General features: G+C 37.3%; 1 protein-coding gene across 1 annotated transcript in view; it reads right to left on the bottom strand.

Moving 5' to 3' along the window:
* Positions 1–23,949, bottom strand: part of PCDH15 (protocadherin related 15) — a 1,147,277-nt gene that overhangs the window by 353,786 nt on the left and 769,542 nt on the right. Inside the window, exon 16 of the mRNA XM_027840684.1 lies at positions 10,348–10,427. Coding sequence (XP_027696485.1) covers positions 10,348–10,427 — 80 coding nt within the window. The remainder of the gene's footprint in view (positions 1–10,347; positions 10,428–23,949) is intronic.

Genomic DNA, 23,949 nt, shown 5'->3' with positions numbered 1-23,949 from the left:
CCCAAATAGCAAAAGAGGTCCAAAAGCCAATGAGGAGAAGAATGCCTTAAAAAGGAGAATGGTCCAAGTGGAAAAGGAGGTTCAAAAGCCCACTGAAGAAAACAATTCCTTAAAAATTAGAAATGATGAAAATAAAAAAAAATAGAATGGAACAAATGGAAGCTAATGACTTTATGAGAAATCAAAAAAAAATATAAAACAAAACCAAAAGAATTAAAAAATTGAAGACAACATGAAATTTCTCATTGGGGGAAAAACAAACCTGGAAAATAGATACAGGAGAGGTAATTTAAAAATTATTGGACTACCTGAAAATGATAATTTAAAAAAAAAAGCCTAGACATCATCTTTCAAGAAATTATCAAGGAAAATTGCACTGAAATTCTTGAACAAAAGGGCAAAATAGAAATTGAAAGGATCCACTGATCACCTCCTGAAAGAGATCCTAAAAGAAAAACTCCTAGGAATATTACAGACAAATTCCAGAGCTCCCAGGTCAAGGTGAAAATATTGCAAGCAGCCAGAAAGAAACAATTAAAGTATTGTGGAAACACAATGATGTTAACACAAGATTTAGCAGCTTCTACATCAAGGGACTGAGGGGCTTGGAATATGATATTCCGGAAGTCAAAGGAGCTAGGATTAAAACCAAGAATCGCCTACCCACTAAAACTGAGTATAATCTTTCAGGGGTAAAAATGGTTACTCAATGAAATTGAGGACTTTCAAGTATTCTTTGTGAAAATACCAGAGCTGAATAGAAAATTTGACTTTCAAATACAAGATTCAAAAGAAGCATGGAAAGGTAAACTGGAAAGAGAAATCATAAGGAACTTATTAAAGTTGAACTGTTTACGTAGAACATGGAAAAATGATATTTATATCATGGACATGAGGTCATGAGACCTTTCTCAGTATTAGGGTAGTTGGAGGGAATGAACACACACACACACACACACACGTATACATACACATATACATATATACACATTCACACACATATGTATACAGACATGTATATATACATATACATACATATATGGAACAGAGTAAGTTGAATATGAAGGAATGATACTTAAAAAATAAAATTAAGAACTGAGAGAGGATACTGGGAGAAGGAGAAAGGTAGAGGTAAAATGTTGTAAATTATCTCACATAGAAGAGGAAAGAAAAAGCTTTTAAAGTGGAGGGTAAGAGGAGGGAGGTGAGAGGGAATGAGTCAATCTTACTCTGATCGAATTTGGCTTAAGGAGGAAATGACATACACACTCATTTGGGTGTGGAAATCTATCTTACCCTACAGGAAAAAGGGGGGAAGGGAGATAAGGGGGAGAATGATAGAAGGGAGGGCAGATTGGGAGGGTAATCAGAAGCAAATACTTTTGAGGAGGGACAAGGTAAAAGAAGAGAATACAATAAACAGGGAATGGGATAGGATGGAGAGAAATATAATTAGTTTTCTACAACATGACTACTATGGAAGTTTTTTGCATGACTACACATGCATAAACTATATCAAATTGCTTGCCTTCTCAATGAGGGTGGATACGGAGGGAGGAAAGTTTGGAACTCAAAGTTTAAAAACAAATGTTAAAATGTTTTTACATGCAACTGAGAAACAAGATAAACTGGCAAAAGGGCATAGAAATCTATCCTGCCATACAGGAACATAGAAGGGGAAGGGGATAAAAGAATGGGGGTGACAAAAGGGAGGGCATATTGGGGGAAGGAGTATTCAGAATACACACCATCTCGGGGTGGGGAGAAGGGAGAGATGGGGAGAAAATTTGGAACTCAAAATCTTGTGGAAGTGAATGTGGAAAACTAAAAAAAAAATTAATTAATTAAAAATAAAATCATCAAGAAGAATAAATTAATACAATCAGGTGGTTTTTACTTGAAAATTTTTTTAAATGGATTATGAAGCAACTATTCCTAAATAACTAAAAACAAATCATTCCCAAGAGTTTATTCTTAGCAGTGATGTTTGGATCAATTTTGTCCCTGAAGATGTTTCTAATATCAAAGGCTAAAATGATATTTCAAAAAAAATTCAGAAAAAGTATTAATCATAAGCACTGATTCAGAAATTTATGGGCCAGTTTACAAAACAGAGAGCTAAGAAATCAAAAAAAAATCCAATACTCTAAAGGAACTGTGTTCTTCTGTGAATAGTATTTTAAAGTGTACACATTTCAACCCATTCATGCCTCACTCATCATTTTGGTAGTTGTCTGCACTTTGTCTTGACATCACAACTCCCAGTGGAGAATGGGGAAGATGACAATCATCAATTATCTCTTGCTCTTCTCACAGGATGGGTTCATATGCTTTTTCACTAACATGTGCCTTTAATGGAATCCTTTGTTCCAATTCTCCATAATTCTTTGATTTTTTTTTAATTATGTGCTATAAGATGCTCCCATAAACCTTGACCTTCTCTATTGTCCTCCGATTGAGACTCATTTTCAATTCTTTGGAGACTATAGTTTTCCATGACTTGTCATGACAATCTAACCCTGAAGCATACTGGTGTTGAAATGCAGATGTTTGATTCAGGGAGAGTTTTAGGGATACTACAAAGTTTAAATAATTTGTTAAAAATCAATTCAGCCTATTTTTTAAAAAAAATTTATGATATTCTTAATATATTGTTCATTTTCATTATATGAGATAAATAAATGAATCGATGGATTATTTAGGTGGTCCATTTTAATGATTTATCATAGATAAGACAATAGCATTCTACAGTTTCCTGTGGTGTATGGTTAGGTCAAACTCTTTTTATTAGTTATGAATTTCATCCAAGAAATCTGAGATGTTTTGGGGTTTTGGGGATGCTTCCCTGTTCTGTCCCCAGCAAACAACAGCATCTGGCTGACTTCACCAATGATCAGAAATCCATTTTCAACTTGTACAACTCTGGAACAGGATGATAAACATTCTTATTCCTGTTTTATATCTCATCTGATGATATTACTGATGAGATTTCAAACACAGTTATCTACTTGGCTAGATGAATTATACCTGGCATAATTTCGAGGTACATGCAAGTGACATCTTTTTACAGGAAGGATTTGAAGGAGGCATTCTGTTGTACTAGATAAAATGCTTTCTTTTGTTTAATTTTGTTTTTCATAATAAAGATCAAATGTAGTGGGCGCTTGTGTGCTACATCTTTCTTATTGTATGAGAGTAAAGGAGTCATTTATTTCAGATATCTCTACTGAAGCTTGTTTTTTTCCCCCCTATTTTCTAGTATCTCCATTAAAGGTTTGTATATATTATTCTCATAAAATACATAGATGAAAAAGGAGGTATAGAGGCTAATATCTGTTGATGTTAACTGGTCAACTCCTTCTACAATTTAAAGGTGCAAGATTTTTACGGGTTTTGTTAGCTCTCCCTCTTCATATGCTTGGAGAATCTATCCTCCATCTATCCTGTATGTGCATAGTCATTTTCATGTTGTCTCCCCCTTTAGACTGTAAGTTTCTTGTGAGTAGAAATAGTATTTTGCCTCTCTTTGCATCCCCAGTGCTAAGTCCAGTTACTGGCACCCAGTAGGCACTTAATAAATGCTTATGATTGACTGACCTCAATACTCTCACCATTTTCTTAGCCATGGCACACACTTTGTTAGGTATGCTCAGTCTAGTCTAGATACTTCTTTGATCTTTTTTTCCCTGCAACGTCCTTTCTACTCTCACTATAACCAACAGTTTATAGTTTCCAAGTTAATTGTCCTTAGAATGACTGTTTAATTGGGTCCCTCCCTAAATTTTCTTTATATAATTCAATCCTCTGTTTTTGTTTGTTTTATGAAGTGATGCTGCATGTAATCTTCAGCCTTCTTTCTCTTGTATAAAAAACTATAAATATATTTGTATTTTTAACTAATGTTGCCATTGCTTGCCATAACTATGCTTAGCAAATCAAATCTTCACTAAGATTCTTTGTGGGCTATTTAGCACTAGTGATTATGATAATGGATTTATATCATTAAAACTTCCTTATGAAATTATTGCAGTTTTTCTAAGTAGATAGAATGTTAGATGTTGGGTCAGGAAGACCTGAGTTCAAATCTGGCCTCATACACTAGCTGTGTGACCTTGGATAGGTTACTTAACCTTAGTCTGCTTCAGTTTCCTTAACTGTGAAAGGGGCATAATAATAGTACCTACCTCCCAAGCTTGCTATGAGAACAAAATGAGATAGTATTTGAAAAGTGCTTTGTAAACTTTAAAGCATTATCAAATGCTAGATATTACTATTTTAGTTATTTCATCTAATCATTTCCCATTTCTTGCATAGTTTAGACACGTTAAAATAAAGTTGCTTACATTGTATCATATATGTTATATATTACATATTTATATCTATTGATCTACATTCTTTGTTTTTCCCATAATTTTGTGTTAATTTAGATATTTTCTCGAATAAGCCAGTGGTCTGACTTTACATAAGCAGCTAAATAAATACACTCAGATCATTAAAATGATTTTATATTTATTTTCATTTTGTGGTATGTTTGTTATAACTAGTACCTTATGTTTTTTTCTCTCAACGACAATACTCAAGACAGTTACAAAGTTCATGCATATTCTATACATACTTGGCTGTATTCATTCCTCCTCAATTAATATTTTCAAATATACACATATATTCACATGTCCGTATATATTTACTATCCTCGTTTATTCCTACCATCTCATTGAAGCCCCGAAGTATTAAAGTCTATATTCATTTAATGTGAAAAATCTAATCACGTTCTTTATTATCCTCTTCAACAGATAGTTTGCTGATACACAAGATGGCAAAATATCACATAAAATGAAATTTTCATTGCCTTTGGACTCACAAGAAAGCCAACTCTGCCACCTTGTTTCTCTAAGAACTTATATGTCATCTTCCCATATCAGTTACAAGATATTTCTGTGAGTTTATTATGATTATAGTGAAACTGTCAATGTCAGTATAATTCACTTCCTCCCCTAGGATGCCTATTTTTTGGTCATTGGACAAGAATCCTACATTTAGAGTATCAACTGCTAAGTTATAAGTTTATAAATTGTGTAAAATATGTGATTACCAGCACTATATGCCCTCCTTTCTATCCCTCTGCCATAAATGCTATAGCAGTAGAAGAGGGCCACAAGACGCAGGGCCACTTTGTATTTTTCTTCTTTCATGGGTAGTCATGGCCAAATAATTCAACACCACAAGGCAGGCCTACTGGTGATAACATTCTGTAGATCTGGCTCAGCTGTTCCCATGAAAAGAGACTCCTTCTGTTGCCTAGAAATCTAATGATAATACAAAATATGGATAAATGGCTGGGGAAAGGGAAAATACTGATATGTTTATGTAATTTTTTTCCTACTCCTGAGTTTTATGGCCAATCATCTAAACCTCTTTTTGATCAACTATAAGAGTGAATTTTACTAGGATAAATGCCAAGAGTTTCCTCATCACTGCCATCCTTTCAAAGAGAGAGTCAGAGCTTTTCATGACTTATTGCTCAAGAGAGACTCCTTTCCTTCAGATGAGTGGTATGGTCCAATTCTCAGTACTTCAACTGGTGGTTTTCTTTCAATAAAACAATAAAGGCAACTTAAAATCAATTCAAAATAGTAATGAATAAAAATGTCTTGGAAAGAGGCAATAAAAGATAGTGACCTTGCAGTATATGGGAAAAGCTTTCACTTACCATAATAGATATTTTCAATAAAAGTTTTCTGCATCATATTTCTATTAACTAAGCTCTATTTCTCTATGTATTCCCTGATAATGTAATCATGTGATTTTTATATTTATATGATTAATATGGCTTATTATATTTATTGTTATCCTCATGTTGGATGAATATTTTCTCATGGATCCTTCCAGGGGTGGGAAAACTACAGCTTTGGGGCCACCCTTCTAGATCCTTAAGTGTGACCTACTGACTGAATCCAAATTTTACAGAACAAATCCAAAAGGATCTTCTTCTGTAAACCTGTGACCTTAAGTCCACATGTGACCTTTTAGATCCTTAAGTGCAGCCTTTTGACTGAATCCTAAAGGATTTATGTAGAGGGGAGTATGTGTTTACTGAAACTAAATTCTCCTACACCATTGTATGAATATCCTTGCCATGTTATGGCTAAGTAAACCTCCATTTATGAGTGCTCATTTTGTCCCAATGTCATCAGTATCAGCATCAAGCCCATTGCTAACAGAATATTTACTAAAACAATATTATAAGAACAGTGGGTACAAAACCTCTTCCCAAAAGTCTATGACATATCCTCCTATCAGTACACACAGAATCTAGGAAAAGTAGGCTCAAGATTAGAGAACACATATGGTGAAAGGGTAACAACACAGTACCAGGAACCTCAAAGCCTCCCATTTGTGGTATAAACCAGGTGTTTCCCTAAGGCACAGCATCACTTCCTTGCTGGTCTCTTGTTAAGGCTATGAATAGTTGATCACTCTTTTCTTGGCTTCCAGCATAGACACTGATCTGGAGATGGCTCAATGACATATATGGAAAGATGTGAAGTCTAAAATCCTTGAAATGTTTCAAAGCTCTCAAGTTCATCCTCCAGCCGAAGGTAGTATGGGGAGGTGGGGGAGAGAAGTTATGGACAGAGCTGAAGAAGGGGACTTTGCTTCCTTCCTCCCACTGCCTGAAGGATGGTTCACTAGATGGATTTTACTGGAAAGTTATACTTTTTTCTAACCTTTCAAATTACACTTGCTCTAAACTCACTTGATAACTTAGAGAGCCCTCTAGGGAGTGACCATATTTCCTAAGTCTATCCAGATCTTTCTTCCTATGCAATGTCATTCTGGTTCCATATGGTTCATTTCTACTTCTTCATTAATATTAACCAAGTGGCACAAAAGGGTGAGGTGGGGAGGTGAGGGTTGAAACTGTCTATTAATATACACTTAACTATTAGTCCTCTAAGGGTGTAATTGTGGGCAATTCACCTAACTTCCCTAAGTGGCAGGAAAATTGGAGTCTAAGCAATGGAAGTGTGTGTGGTATGAATGTTTAAAAAAATCAAAGAAAAAATTAAGTTGATAGATATTCAATATTTCCAAGTTCTGTGATTTCACTGATGACAGTTGGCACTCACAGATAATTGACTATGACCTAGAGGGATTGTGACTTCTGATGGTGAAAAAAACATAGCAGATGGTTGTTGTGATTTTCGTGATTGGCAAACTCATTACTGTGTTGCCAACTTGGTGATGGGACCCATGGGAATTAACTGTCAAGTGACCAAGATACCTTCCTATCAATTGGCCTTTTCTTGAAACCTTTCCAGCTTAGCATGTCTACATTACAATAACACACACACACATACACACCTCTCTATTGGGTATTTTTTTTTTCTGCAGGTACCACAAGGCCTGTCAACTCATTGTTTTCATCTTGCTAAAGGTCATTTAGGACTTCACCTGGATTGCCTCTTTTAAGATCATATAAATCAAGAAAGTAGAATACTAATACACTTTCAGGATAGAATATTTATCATCTTCCGAAGCCTTCAGATGCTCAACCATATTTTAACAAAAGAAGATAGAATGAAGTGCTTATGAACTTACAAAATAAACTACATAAAATGAATTAGCCATCAGTGGAAGGAAACAGAGCTGCCAGTGAAGATAAACGGTGAGAAAACATTTCTATCTAAGCAGAAAAAGGACTTTGGGAAGTCACCAAGTTTATCACTCTGCCCTCAGGCAGCACCTCTCCCAAATCTACAAAGATGGATGGGTATCCATGCACATTTTAGATGCCACCAGACAAAGTATTCCCTCAGCCTTATTCAATAAATCACTTCCATATTTGGCTACCATGTTTATCAGGAAATTGCTCTTAGATATAACCCATATATTACCGAAGCCCAGTGAAAAAAATGAGAGAGATCTAATTGCTGAGAAGATTTGAGGTTTTAGTATAAAGTTCCATGATTAGATGCCTTTATGACAGATGGTTGTGATATTTAGTAGACTATATATTAAGCATGAGACTTACAGTCTTGGTTGTATGACTAATGATTTCTCCCCGATTATTTAATTCCATGTAGAATATGACTTTATATATCACCAGTTAATAAATACCATTGTCAAACTCTTGTGGAAAAGCACCTCTCCAACTGTTTGTGGGCAATCTGGTGTTCAAGCCTGGAGACTCAACAACAGACATCTGTGGAGAGGGATCCCCTAAAAGTTTAGGTATCTTGTGTCTTAAATATAGTTTAGAGAAATAGTCTAACGGCCCAGGAGTCTCAGTGGCCTTCAGTTAGATGGCATACAGATGCATAGTATGTGGACTTTTGATACAATGTGGAATAGCAAAACACTGCACTTGGAGTCCAAAACTCTTTGATTCAGATCTCACCTTAAACATTTACTACATGTGTGCCCATGGATACTTCACCTCTATGACCTTCAGTTTCCTCATCCATAAAATGGAAATACCTGTTGAACCTACTTTACAGGATGGTTTGTGACTCAAATAAGATCGTACACACAGATGGTTTTGTAACCTTTTCAGTGTCATAAGAATGCCTGTGCTGGGGTCAGTGAGGAGAAATAAGCATTTATTAAGCTCTTACCATGTGTCGGATCTGTGCTAAGTGGTTTACAAATATTATCTCTTTTGACTCTCACAACAGCCCTAGAAGGTGTTATTTGTTCAGTCATTTCAGTCATGGCCAGCTCTTTGTAACCCCATTTGGGTTTTTCTTGGCAAAGATAGTGGAGTGGTTTACTATTTCCACCTCCAGGTCATTTTATAGAGGAGAAAACTGAGGCAAACAGGGTTAAATGATTCGCAAAGAGTCACACGACTAATAACTGTCTGAGGCCAGTTTTGGACTCATTGAAGATGAGTCTTCCCAACTTCAGGCTCAGTACTCTTTGCACTGTGCCACCTAGCTGCCTTATTACATTATTATTATATTATAATATTATCCCCATTTTATACTTGAGGAAACTGAGACAGATAGAAGTTAAGTTACTTATCCAGGGTCACACAGCTAAAAAATGCTTGAGGCTAGATTTGAACTCAGGTCTTTCTGTTCCTACACCTAGCACTCTACTGTACCCCTACGTGCCCTGTGGTGGTGATGATGACAATATGACATATTTACATATTGTTTAGACCGCTCACACACAGAGACATCGAAACTGGTATCAGAGGAGTTGGTTTGAATATAAATTCTGTTATTTACTTCTCAAATCACTTCACTACTTTTGGTCTCAGTTTGCTTATATGTAAAATTAAAGTTTGAGACTATATAATCTCTAGTTATATGCACATGCAAAAATGCTCAATACATTACAGATATGTACTTGTACACAGAAACACACATATGTGTGTTTACATACACACATATATATGTGTATATGTGTGTATATATAAATAAACATATATCCCAATATATAAGAGGAATGTGTGAATGACTTCATCACAGTGCAGGATTCTCAGTGAGGAAACTATGTAGTTCAGCAGCAACTCTGTCATTTATTATCTTAAAAAGTTGCTAGGGAGGCAACTACGTGGCGCAGTGGAGAGAGCACTGGCTCTGGATTCAGGAGCATCTGAGTTGAAATCCAGCCTCAGACACATAATACTTACTAGCTGTGTGACCCTGGGCAAGTCACTTAACCCCATTGCCTAGCCAAAAAAAAAAAAAAGAAATAAAATAAAAAACAAAATCATCTAAAAAAAAGTTGCTAGGCCCATTGAGAATGTAAATGACTTGCCCAGGGTAAAACAGCCAGTATATCGGAACCCAGGTCTCCCTTACTCCAAGGCTGATCCTTCCTTCACTCAGCCTTTTTGCTTTTCATATAACTGTTTTCCCACCTTCAATCACACAGTTAAAAAGCTACCGAGGCTAATGAAATCAGGTTAACAGAAAATCAACTTGTGAATAGTGAAATCTTAAATATATGGAAAATAAATTTTGGTTAAACAGAACTCACTTTTTAATGAAACATTTTTAAGGCCAGACTATTCGTAGCTGAAATGCCCTTGTTGTTATGAATAGCTGACAACTTTAAAGGGATATAATTAATCCCAGGTCATGGCTGCAAATGGAATGTTTCCACCTCAGTGAGTTTTACCTAATAAAATGTTTAAAAGTAAATAAATGGTCCCCTGTGTAGGATTGCTGAGCTCAATACCATTCTCCAAGCTCTCGTTACAAGGTGATGGGGAAAAGCTACAAACAGCTGACGCCTCTGATTAGGAGTTTCTTCTTTAGCTCAGTTATTTTCTACCTTTTAAATGTTAAAAACAAAAACCCCAAATCCAATTCAATGAGCAATTTCACTTACGTTTCTGAAAGGTTGAAAACTCTTTGAGGATCTCCATTCTCGATAGCATACGTTATCGGATCATGCTCTCGATCTGTTGCCTTTGGGGAGAAAACATAGCACAATGATCAGGGTATTGCTATAGTGCACATCTTGTACCTGAGAGAAAACAAGAGGAATATGAGAGCTTGGGAGGAGCAGAGAGGTACAGCCAGTCAGCTATTGAAGTCTTAAATGAAAGAGCTGAGGATGAGCAAAAATTTTTCCTTCCTGATCCTAGCTCTGCTGCCAGGATATTGTGGGCTAAAGCAAGTCATTTAATCTCTTTAAATATCAGTGATCTCACCTGAAAATGGAAATATAGTTAAGCACAACTCTTAAGTATTGATCACATAGATTAACCAGACCCAGACAAAGTGTGACACATTATAGTCAATGGTGGGTTGGTGGCTGCATTTTAATTTGACTGCTATTTATTGGGGCAGCTAGGTGGTACAGTGGATAGAGCACTGGGCCTGGAGTCAGGAAGACCTGAGCTCAAATATGGCCTCAAACACTTACTGGCTATGTGACATTGGAAAAGTCGCTTAACCCTTTTTTCCTCAGTTTCCCCATCTGTAAAATGAGCTAGAGAAGGAAATAGCAAATCCCTCTGGTATCTTTTCCAAGAAAACCCCAAATGGAGTCACAAAGAGTTGAACGCTACTGAAATGAACGGACAACTATTTACTAGCTTTAGGACTTTTCTGAACTTGCTTTTCTCTTCTTTAAAATGAAGGGAGTGTGTAGCTTTGATCTCCTCCATTTAGCATGCATTAGATGCCTCCTTCCCCTGCAGGTGCTGCACCATATCCTTTCTGCCTTAAGGGTTTAAACTTGCCACTTCAATGTTTGTTATTGATGATGATATTGCCACCCTCATAGTTGACAAAGACCCATGTGTAAAACAGGCATTGTAGGAGATAATTCCTATTGGGCTTTATTCTCCTCCGTTTCTGGGTTCTCCAGATGGCAGAGTGTGATGGTAGACAGGGATTACTACATGGGGAATGAGGCCCAGAGCAAAACAAACAAAAGCAGCATATGCTGACTCTGAAGTACCCCCTTTGAACACTGCATTGTCACTAACCTGGATGATGTGAAGTGCTGCAGATAGGAGCCCTCTGAGCCTCAAGGTCACCAGAGAAAACAATACAGATTATGTTTGAGACCTTCAATATCCGAAGTCATGTAAGTGTCCATCCAGGATGTGCTGTCCTTATATGCCTCTTGTAGTACCACTATTATTATGATAAACTATGGTAGTGGTGTGACCTACCTTGCACCCATCTATGAAGGCTATACCCTTCCCCATGTCACCCTCCATATGAATCTGGCTGACTATGACCAGACAGACTGACTACCTCTTGAAGATTCTGACCCAGAAAGACTACAACTTTAGTACCAGAGCTGAGAGGGAAATTATGACATCAAGGAGAAGCTTTCTTAGGTTATTCTAGATTTCAAGCAGGATATCGCTACTACTGCATCCAGCTGTTGTCTGGAAAGGAACAAGGAAATCCCAGTTGGTCAGCCCATCACCATTAGTAATATGTGGTTCAGATGCCCTGAAGCACTCTTCCAACCATCTTTCTTATATATTGAAGGAATCTTGTGATATTCATGAAATGATCTTCAACTCAAACATAAAGTATGATATTGACTGACATACTTAAGGATATGCATGCCAGTAGAGTATTATTTGGTAGTTTCACCACCTAGGCAGGCATTGCTTACACGACACAGATACAGATTATAGCCCTAGTTCTTAACACAATGAAAATCAGAATCATTACCACCTCTGAGCACACAAACTGTCTGAATTGGTGGCTCCATTCCAACAAATGAGTATTATGGCAAATTTAGTCCACCTGTTACCTACTGTAAATGATTCTAAATGGACTGATTTTGTCTTTTCTTCTTCCTTCTCTCTCTTTCTGTTTTTCTTTCTTTCTGTTTTCTTCCCCTTTTCCTTCCTTCCTTTTTTCCTTCTTTCTTTTTTCTTTCTTTTCTTCTTCCTTCTTTCCTTTTCCTTTTGATTTCCTTCTTCCTTCCTTCTAAAAGGCTACATGGTAATAATTCTCCCATCCCACTCCCCCAAAAAAGAGAGAGATAAGATTGGGATGATTTATTTTGTTTGTTTTTTACTAGATTTAATTTTTTTTAATTGGAGCAATGAAGGCAATGAATATGTCTTAAGGACTCTGATTGTTTATTTTATTTATTTATATACGGTCACTCTCAATATTTTATGATGCATTGCAACAGATTACAAGGAGACACTTGACTCTATTAAAATTTCCCTGCTCTACAAAAGGAGCTAATTATTGAAATCTACACAAGGAAGAAGGGTGGTGGTGGTGGTGGTGACATTTCTTAGATGTAAATGACATGGTCTTTAAAAAATCCTAAGTTTTTATATACTATACCTTGATACTTGTTTCTAGCTTTTGAAAATTTTCAGAGTCATAATGGCCACCTCTTTTCTTTCCCCGTACCCCTACCTCCTTCCATGAATATGAATGAAGGATTTTTGTGTCTACCCAGGAGTTTAATAAAATGAGTGTCAGTACTTGGGGATGGAAGGAACCTTTACTTGTGTACTAAGTCAAGCCCAGTTAAAATTAAAGTTCATATTTTGAAGGAAAAATAAATACTTACAATGGTAGCAATACATACCTTTACTTCCCAAGTTAAAGGGGAGTTTTGGGGCTCAACAGATTCTTAGGATAACAACTTGGATGTCAGAGGCGAACTAGTACCAAACTCTCATTTTATATATGAGAAAAATGAGGCCTAGAGAGGGTCAATGTCCTGTCAAAGTTTCAGGTTAAGTTAGTAGCAGGGTTAGGATTAGTTCCCAACTTCTCTAATTTCAGATCCAAGGACCTCACCTATTTACTCCACTGACTCCAAGATTCTACTTGTAAAATGACTAGAAATGATGCATAGGTTTCATGTGAAAAATCATTTATAATTTATCTGTGTGAGAGGATAGAATCAGGAGAAAAAATTGGGTACAAGATCTGCCACTGACATGCTAGCTGTGTGCCCATAGGCAGCCTAACTAACCTCTCTGTGCCCTAGACAACTCTCTAAGATGACGAATTATAATCCAATTGACAATCTGCATTAGTGACAGAAACTTTTTACCAATGAGAGTCCCCTAAGCCAAAGATATCACAGATGTGAAACAAAATGTAATAATAAAAATGTTATTTATCATCATTACTGTTATAGCATCTCTTTTTTACATAGTGGGAAATGATTAGGAAACTATTTTTTTTGGTGAGGTAATCGGGGTTAAGTGACTTGCCCAGAGTCAGAAATCACTTTTACAGAAAGGAATCTTGAAACCCAGACACTGCTAGAGGCAAAGCCAAAATTAGAACTCACATTTCTCAAGTTCCTAGGCCAATCTCCTATCCACTAGGCATTACTGGACTCAATCCATTTGATTTTTTTAAAAAATTATGTGTATGAAAGTTGGTACAAAAGATTGCATTAAAGACATGTATGAGTAAAAACAAAAACAGGCTAGTCATGTGGCAAGAGTGAATAATGAAGATGGATAATATTTCAATGGTGTTATAGTAATATCATGAGAATCAAATAGAAATTCATTTGAAAAGTTTTAAGTCTTTTGGAACGTCCAACATGGCCCCTGTGTAACACTGCACCTCAGCATGTGAATCACTCAAGCGACAATTCCTTGGAAGCCAGAGACAATTAATTGCCAGAGTTAAGTAAAGAAGTATCTAGAAGAGTCTCAGAGGTTTGGGATGATTAATTTTCTTTAGAATCTTGGTATACTGTTAGGACTTCCTACCCCTTGGGTCAATTGTGAAATAAATAGTATTAGAAATAAAAGGACCCACAAGCCACTAAATTCCCACCTTTCCAACCAAGTTGTACCTGGATTTTCAAGGTTTTTAATCTTATTGGAGATGCACTTCCCTTTGAAGAGCTTGAAAGGGCACTATGTAACTATAATTCACTTATGTAAAAAATCAGATTCTCCAACTGTATCTTTATCCTGACCCAGTTGGGAAAATGCAACGATGTAAATTAATCCAGGGGAGAGGAAGCATATTATTAGATGATAGGATCTAGATTAAGAGCTGGGAGGAAACTATGAGGTCACTCATTTTTGTAGGTAAGAAATCTGAGGCTTTCAGAAGTCAATTAACTTGTCCAAGTTCACACAGCTAATAAATGTATTAGATGGTATTTGTACTCTGGTCTTCTTGACTCCAAGTCCAGTGATATTAGGGCCATCTAGTATAAATCCTTTATTTTACAGGTGAGGAAACTGAGTCTCAAAGAGGTTAAGTAATTTGATCATAATAGAGATAGTCAGACCCATATCAAAGGCAGGACAACTTGGACCTTGACCCTATATACTGATATTTAGATAGCATTCTTAATATTTGCACTTCCACAGTGAGCAGGAACATCTGAATTTAGTGATTAATGAGAATAATTAGTTAAACTAGGAGGTTACCAGATGTTGGGCTTCCCATCTATTGCTGTCCACAATCCAGGCTGGCACCTCCCCAAACTTACCCTGGTCCCTATTCTTATAATAATCTCACAGCAGGTGATTCATGATATCTCAAGGTCTCTGTCCCACAACAGCAAATGGTCTTGGGATCCCAGGGCATGTTTTGTGATTCTTGACCCTCATACATCTTTGTGGTTCTTACACTGGGATCTAGAGCAACTAGTCACAGCTCTGGGAAATCAATCAATCAATTGGCAAGCATTTGTCATGGACATACTACATGCCAGGTGCTAGGGATAGCTAGGTTGCACAATAGATAGAGTGCTGGTCGATGAGTCAGAGAGATTCATCTTTGTGAGTTCAAATCTGGCCTCAGATACTTACTAGCTGTGTGACCCTGAGCAAGTCACTTGACCCAATTTGCCTCAGTTTCCTCATCTCCAAAATGAGACGGAGAATGAAATAGTAAATTCTTCTAGCATATTTGCCAAGAAAACCCCAAATGAGGTCCTAAAGAATCAGTTACAACTTAAAAGGACTCAACAATAGCAAGGGATACATAAGCAAAAATGAAACTATCTTTGCCCTTGAGGAAATTACATTTTGAGCCAGAGAATCCACCCTGGAACCTTGGCTTTCTTAATTAAGTGCCTTCCTTTTATTAATATGTTCTTATTAATCCTGTATATAGTTGCTTTGTATATATTTGTTTGGTGTCTCCCCTAGTAAATTGTAGATTCTTTGAACACAGGGAGTGCCTTTTGCTTCTTTTTGTATCCTCAGAACCCAACACAATGCCTAGAACACATTAGAAGCTTAATATTTATCAATTGATTTTAATTGACTGATTGATTATATGACATTTGGTCATTAGTTTCACCATATTACATCTCCTATTATTCATTTACAAAAATGAAAACTGGAAGGAACCTTTAATAGATTAGACTCGATGTCCCCTGAGATCATTTCAAGTTTTGAAGAGTCTATGATTCCAGGAACAGCAGACCTAACTCCTTCCTGCTCTAAATCCCATGATCTTCTGAAAATAAACACACGCACACACACACACACACACACACACACACACACTTCTGCAGGGCTTAGTTGAATACAAAAAGACAATATAACAGAAGTATTACATATGAGTTGAAAGGGATAACTTTTCTTTTTTTTTCTTTTGTTATTAATTTATTGTGAATTATCAACAATCACTTCCATAAGCTCCCTCCTGCCACCTCCCTCCCCAAGATGGCATGAAATCTGACATAGGATATACATATAGATTCCTATTAAACATATTTTCATACTAGTGATGTTGTAAGGAAGAATTAGAACCAACAGGAGGAACCACCAGAAAGAGGAAACAAAACCCAAAAGAAGAAAAAAAAAATAGCAAACAGTATGCTTCGATTTACATTCAAACTCCATAGTTCTTTCTTTGAATGTAGAAAGCATTTTTCATCATGAGGCCTTTGGAGATGTCTTAGATCCTTATATTGCTGAGAAGGGTTAAATTTATCAATATTAGTCATCACACAACTTAGCTGTTACTGTGTACAACATTCTCCTGGTTCTGCTCACTTCACTCAGCATCAGACCATGCAAGTTTTTCTAGGTTTTCCTGAAGTCTGCCTGTTCATCATTTCTTATAGCACAATAGTATTCCATTACATTGATATATCACAACTTGTTCAGACATTTCCCAATTGATGGACATCCTCTCAATTTCCAATTCTTTGCCTCCACAAAAAGAGCTGCTATAAATATTTTTGTACATGTGGGTCCTTTTCCCATTTGTGTGATCTCTTTAGGATATAGCTCTAGAAGTGCTATTGCTGGGTCAAAGGGTATGCACATGTTTATAGCCCTTTGGACATAGTTACAAATTGCTCTTCAAAATTATTGGATCATTTCACAACTCCACCAGCAATGCATTAGTGTTCCAATTTCCCACATCTTCTCCAATATTTATTATTTTCCTGTTTTGTCATGTTGGCCTATCTGATAGGTGTGATGTGGTACCTTAGAGTTGTTTTGATTTGCATTTCTCTAATCAATGGTGATTTAGAGCATTTTATCATATGATTATAGATGGCTTGAATTTCTTCATCTGAGAACTGTCTGTTCATATCCTTTGACCATTTATCAATTGGGCAATGACTTATATTCTTATAAATTTGACTTAATTCTCCATATATTTTAGAAATGAGGCCCTTATCAGAGAGACCGGTTGTAAAAATTATTTTCAAATTTTCTACTTTCCTTTTAATCTTGGCTGCATTGGCTTTGTTTGTACAAAAAATTTTCAATGTAACGTAATCAAAGTTGTCCATTTTGCTTTTCGTAATGTTGTCTATTTCCTGTGTCATCATGAATTCTTCTGTCCTCCATAAATCTGTTAGGTAAACTATTCCCTGCTCTCCCAGTTTGCTTACAGTATCAGCCTTTATATCTAAATTGTGAACTCATTTTGACTTTATTTTGGTATATGGTGTGAGATTTTGGTCTATGCCTTGTTTCTGCCGTACTGTTTTCCAGTTTTCTCAGCAGTTTTCTTTCAAAGAGTGGGTTCTTATCCCAGAAGCTGGTGTCTTTGGGTTTGTCAAATAATAGATTACTATGGTCATTGAGTACTGTGTCTTGCATACTTAACCTATTCCACTGATCCACCACCCTATTTCTTAGCTAGTACCAAGCAGTTTTGATGATTTCTACTTTATAATACAATTTTAGATCTAGAATAGCTAGGCCACCTTCCCCTGCATTTCTTTTCATTAGTTCCCTTGATATTCTGGACCTTTTGTTCTTCCAAATGAATCTTGTTACTATTTTTTCTAACTCTATAAAATATTTTTTTTGGTAGTCCTCCCTTCTATTAGCCCTTTCCCTTTTCTTCCTCTTTACCCTTACTGCTTCTTCCTTCCCTTCTATCCCCCCTCCCTTTTAATTTCCCCTTTTCTCTCCTACTGAGTATAGGGCAGATTAAATTTCTATACCTAACTGATTATGTTATTCCCTTCTTGAGTCAAATTTGATGAGAGTAAGGTTCAAACAATGCTCATCTCCCTCCCTTTTTCCCCTCTGCTATAATAGGTTTTTGCATCTTTTCCTGTAATGTAATTTTCCCTTGTCTGACTCCTCCTTTCCTTTTCTCTCAGTGCATTTCTTAGATCACATTAATCCACTTACTTGGATCTATTTAACCCACTTGATTAGATTTTTTTTATCATTACATCAAAGTCAACTTACATCCACCCCCTCTATGTATACCCCTTTAACATGGTGTAATAACAATACAGTTCTCAAGAGTTACAAGTGTCATCTTCCCTTGTAGGGATGTAAACAATTTGCCCTTATTAACAACATATTGCATCTTTCTGTCCTGTTTAACTTTTTATATCTCTCTTGAGTTTTGTATTTGAAGATCAAATTTTTCATTGAGCTCTGATCTTTTTATCAGGAAGGTTTGGAAGTCCCCTATTTCATTGAATATCTATCTCCTTCCCTGAAAGATCATGCTCATTTTTGCTGGGTAGTTGATCCTTGGTTATAATCCAAGCTCCTTTTCTGTGCAGAATATCATGTTCCACAACTTATGGTCTTTTAATGTAGAAGCTACAAGGTCCAGTGTAATCCTTTCTGTGGTTCCATGATATTGAAATTGTTTCTTTCTGGCTACTTGCATTATTTTATCTCTTTCAGGAAGTGATCATTGGATTCTTTCTATGACTATTTTACCCTCTGGTTCTAGGACCTCAGGGCAGTTTTCCTTTATGATTTCCTGAAACATGCTGTACAGGATCTTTTTTTCATCGTGATATTCAGGTAGACCAAAAATTTTTAAATTGTCTCTCCTGGATCAATTTTCCAGGTCAGTTGTATTACCAATGAGGTATTTTACATTTTCGTCTATTTTTTCATTCCTTTGTTTCTGTTTGACTGATCCTTGCTCTCTCATAGAGTCATTAACTTCAATTTGCCTGATTTTAATTTTTAACAAATTGTTTTCTTCTATTGGATTTTGTACCTCCTTCCTCACTTGACCAATGGTATTTTTTAGGGATTTGTTTTCTTCAGTGTACTTTTTTTCCAGTTGTCCAATTATATTTTTTATTTTTATTATTATTATTATTATTATTTATTATTTTTTATTTTTTTATATTTTTTGTTTTTATTTTATTTTTAAATTTTTTTAATTTCTTTTTTTAATTTTTTTTTATTTTTAGTTTTCAACATTTACTTCCACAAGACTTTGAGTTCCAAATTTTTACTCCATCTCGCACCTCCCCCCACCCCAAGATGGCATGCATTCTGAATACCCCTTTCCCTAGTCTGCTTTTGCTACTATCTCTCCCCCCCTTCCCCTTCTATTTTCCTGCAGGGCAGGATAGATTTCTGTACCCCATTTCTTATTTCCCAGTTGCATGTGAAAACATTTTTTTAAAAACATGTTTTTTTAACTTTGGGTTCCAAATTTTCTCCCTTCCTCCCTTCCCACCCACCCTCATTGTAAATGCAAGCAACTCAATATAGGCTATACATGTGCAGTTATGCAAAACACTTCCATAGTAGACATGATGTGAAAAACTAACTCTATTTCCCTTAATCTTATCCCACCCACCCATTTATTATAGTCTTTCTTTTGACCCTGTCCCTCCTCAGAAGCATTTGCTTCTGATTACCCCTTTTCCCAATCTGCCCTCCTCTCTATCATCGCTCTACTCTCTTGTCCCCTTCCCCTCCTATTTTCCTGTAGGGTAAGAAAGATTTCCATACCCAATTGAGTGTGTATATTATACCCTCCTTAAGTCAAATCCTATGAGAATAAGATTCACTCATTTCCTCTCACCTTCCCCCAGTTTCCTTCCACTGTATGAGCCTTTTCTTTTCTGTTTTTTTTGTGAGATAATTTACCCCATTCTACCTTTCCCTTTCTCCTTCTCCTAGTACATTCCTCTCCCACCCCTTAATTTTATTCTCCAGATATGACCCCTTCATCTTCAACTCGCCCTGTGCCATCTATCTAATCTATCTATCCATCCATCTAATCTATACATCCATCTAATCTATACATCTATCTATCTATATATACACACATATAATTTTTTCCTCCAACTACCCTAATACTGACAAAGGTCTCCTGAGTTACAAATATCATCTTTCCATGCAAGAATGTAAAGAGTTCAACCTTAATAAGTCTCTTATGATTTCTCTTTCCTGTTTACCTCTTCATGTTCCACTTGAGTCTTCTATTGGTAAGTCAAATTTTCTATTCAGCTCTGGTCTTTTCATCAACAATGCTTGAAAGTCCTCTATTTCACTGAATAATCACTTTTTTTCCCCTGAAGAATTATACTCAGTTTTGCTGGGTAGGTGATTCTTGGTTGTAATCCTATCTACTTTGCCCTCCGGAACATTATATTCCATGCCCTGCAGTCCCTTAATGTAGAAACAGCTAAATCTTGTGTTACACTGATTGTGTTTCCACAATACTTGAATTGTTTCTTTCTGGCTGCTTGTAATATTTTCTCCTTGACCTGGGAACTCTGGAATTTGGCTACAATATTCCTAGGAGTTTTCCTTTGGGGATCTATTTCAGGAGGAGATTGGTGGATTCTTTCAATTTCTATTTTGCCTTCTGGTTCTAAAACATCAGGGCAGTTTTCCTTGATCATTTCTTGAAAGATGATGTCTAAGCTCTTTTTTTGATCATGGCTTTCAGATAGTCCAATAATTTTTAAATTCTCTCTCCTGAATCTATTTTCCAGGGCAGTTGTTTTTCCAATGAGATATTTCACATTGTTTTCTAGTTTTTCATTCTTTTGTATTTGTTTTACAGTGTCTTGATTTCTCATAAAGTCACTAGCTTCCAATTGCTCTATTCTAATTTTTAAGGAAGTATTTTCTTCAGTAATCTTTTGGACTTCCCTTTCCATTTGGCCAATTTTGCTTTTTAGGGCATTCTTCTCCTCATTGGCTTTTTGGACCTCTTTTGCCATTTGGGTTAGGCTATTTTTTAAGGTGTTATTTTTTTCAGTATTTTTTTGGGTCTCCTTTAGCAAGCTGTTAACTTGCTTTTCATGATTTTCTTGCATCACTCTCATTTCTCTTCCCAGTTTTTCCTCTACTTCTCTTACTTGATTCTCAAAATCCCTTTTGAGCTCTTCCAAGGCCTGGGACTGATTCATATTTTTCTTGGAAGTTTTGGATGTAGGAGCTTTGACTTTGTTTTCTTCTTCTGATTGTATGTTTTGATCTTCTTTATCACCAAAGTAAGATAACACAGTGTGACCCTTTTTGCACTGCTTGCTCATGATCCCATTGAATTACCTGAGTTTTAAACTCTTTGTTAAGGTAAGAGTCTGTTTCCAATGTGGAGAATGTACTGTCCCAAGCTTTGGGGGTTAGTATAGCTGTTTTAGAGATAATTCTAGGGACCTGAAAAGTGTCAGTTCTTCCCAGGTGCTATGATAAGGGGCGAGGTGTTTCCTCTCCACCACCACAACAAGCTCCACCATGCCAGTGCTCCTCCTTGCCTCAGGACTGCCCCTCAGAACTGTGACCCAGATCCAAGCACGGGCAAAACAAGAGATTCTTGCCTCAGCCCTGGCAAAGAGATCCTTGCAATCCCCCTCTGATCAGCCACTGGCTTCCCCCTCAGTCTGTGGGCCAGAAGCTCAGAAGCCAGCTGCTGCCCTCAGGGCAGCTAAGATCTAGCTTCTTCTCTCACTGTAGTCACAGACTTTTCCCACTGACCTTGTAAGTTGTCTTTGGCATTTGTGGTTGAAAAGTCTGGAAACTGCCACAGCTGCCCTCAATTCAGTCCTCTGAGGCCTGCTTCAAGGTCGCTGTGGCCTGTGCGCCCATGCTGAACTGCGCTCCTCTCCCAGCCCGGCACGATATACCTTTCCAATCAGCCATCCAGGTTGTCTTGGGCTGGGAATTTGTTTTAATCTGTTTTTTATGGATTCTGCTGCTTTAGAATTTGTTTAGAGCCATTTTTTGTGGGTATTTGGAGGGGTTTGGGGGAGAGCTCTAGCAAGTCACTGCTTTCCCTCCACCATCTTGGCTCCGCCCCTCTCCAATTATATTTTTAAATGACTCTTCTACCTCTCTCATTTGGCTTTTAAAATTTTTCTGAAGTCTTCTATTTCCTGGCCTTTAAAGAGTTTGAGCTCTCCTCCTGCGGATCAGAGGGCACTGATCCAAGTTTCCTTTGTTGGGAGCCTTGGGCCTGGTCACTGGTTTTGTGTGATGGGGCCTCTGATGTTGGCAGTTGGAGGCTGTTGGGTTCTGGCAGCTTACCTGGTTTTTGGGCTGGAATCAGCAAAGCTGGAACTCTAGGAGTAGGATTGGGTAGTCTGGCCCCTGTATGTTGCCTGCTTTTCCTTTCCTTTAACTTTCTTCAGTTCCTTTCAGATGGATGTTGCAGGATGTTTACACACCTGGGGCCTCTTGGAGTGCTTCACAGATTCTTACTGAGGCAATGGGAGACTGCTGTAGAATGCCAAGGAACCTGGTGGTTTTCTGAGCTGGTTTCCACTGATTCCCCAACCTTCACTGAGGCACTCACGGGTCCAGTTGTTGGGGTTTGCCTGCTCCACCACCTGGGTTTCAGGATCTCCTCCTGGGATGATGAGGTGGGGCTTTCTGCTAGCTTGCTGGGAGTCCTCTGGTTCCATACTGCTCCCCTTCCCCCAGGGCAAAAGGGGCCTTTCCAGTTAATCCCTCAAGGTACCTGGGCTCCTGGACTGCTGCACCCCATCTTTCTTCTGGTTCAGCTGTTCCAGAGTTTTTCCTGGGGTGACATTTTCTGGGCTTTCAGAGGTTGATGAGGGACGGTGAGAACAACTTACTTTTTACTGCGCCATCTCGCCTCCTGGAAGCTGAAGTCCTAATCCCTTCATTTTTTGAAAGGGATAACTTTTAGTGGAGTGGGGGAAGTGTAGGGAGAGAATGTTAAAGGTTTATCCACTTGAAAGAAAATATAGTCAAGGGCAGCCTTCTGTTTTTTCTTTAAAAATCCCCATTGTATTTTATTTAAACAGAGTCATCGCTGTCCATTTCATTGCCTTTATTAATGCTTGTTTAAGCACAGCACAGAATGTCAGAAAAAGAAGTCAATATCTACTGTAAATCCAGCCTAAGTACCTTTTTTGAATTTGAGTTCCCTCTGTCCTGCTTTTAGGCTTCTATTATATGTTTTTGAAAAGGAGAGGAATGCTTTGAGTGTGGAGACTGAAAATAGAACATTAGAAAGCCTTTGGATGGAACTAGAGGAAACACTTGGATTTTATGATGGGGTGCACCAACTTTCTCTGGTCCAGAGGGGTCAACTTTTATCCTAATACAAATTTCAAGGGAGAAAATATCAGAAATATTTGTATCTGGAAATTTTTATAAACTCACAATTAAAAAATGAGATAGCTATACTTTTGTTATTCAGTCATCTCAGTAATGCCCAATCTTTGAGACCCCCATTTGGGGTTATCTTGGCAGAGATACTGGAGTGGTTTGCTATTTCTATTCCCATCTCATTTTACAGATGAGAAAAGTAAGGCTTAAGTTATTCTCCCAGGGCCACATAGCTAATAAATGCCTGCTACTGGATTTGAACTCAGGAAGAGGAGTCTTCCTGACTCTAGGGCCAGCACTCTCTCCACAAAGTAGCACAGGTAGGACCAATTCCAATATTGTCCCTGCTAGGTTTGGAGGACCAAAGATTGAAGGACTCACAGGAGGGCCTGGAACAGGGGCCCCTGCATGCTGTAGGCACTTATTAGATGAATGTTGGAATAGTGACAGAGGTAAACATTGAATGTTTACAAAATGTTATTTCTAAGAACAAATAAATACAAAATTTGTATACAATGTTCATTGTAATTAGTCCCTGTGTATGTCCCCAAGTTACCTAGGAAATAATCAACTTTGAAGTTGTATTTTAATCATTTTGATTCTAGCCTTCAGTAGAAAGACAGAAAAGGCAATTTAAATGCTTCAGAACAAGGGATTCCAATTCTACAGCTTTCCTCCTCCTTCATCCTCTTCTCCTCCTCCTCCTCTTTCTCCTCCTCCTTCTT

This window comes from Vombatus ursinus, unplaced genomic scaffold (genome assembly GCF_900497805.2).
Source record: "Vombatus ursinus unplaced genomic scaffold, bare-nosed wombat genome assembly UNPS02014847.1, whole genome shotgun sequence".
Taxonomy (NCBI): Eukaryota; Metazoa; Chordata; class Mammalia; order Diprotodontia; family Vombatidae; genus Vombatus; species Vombatus ursinus.
Note: the sequence above shows the minus strand (reverse complement) of the source record. Positions and strands in the feature narration are given on the sequence as shown.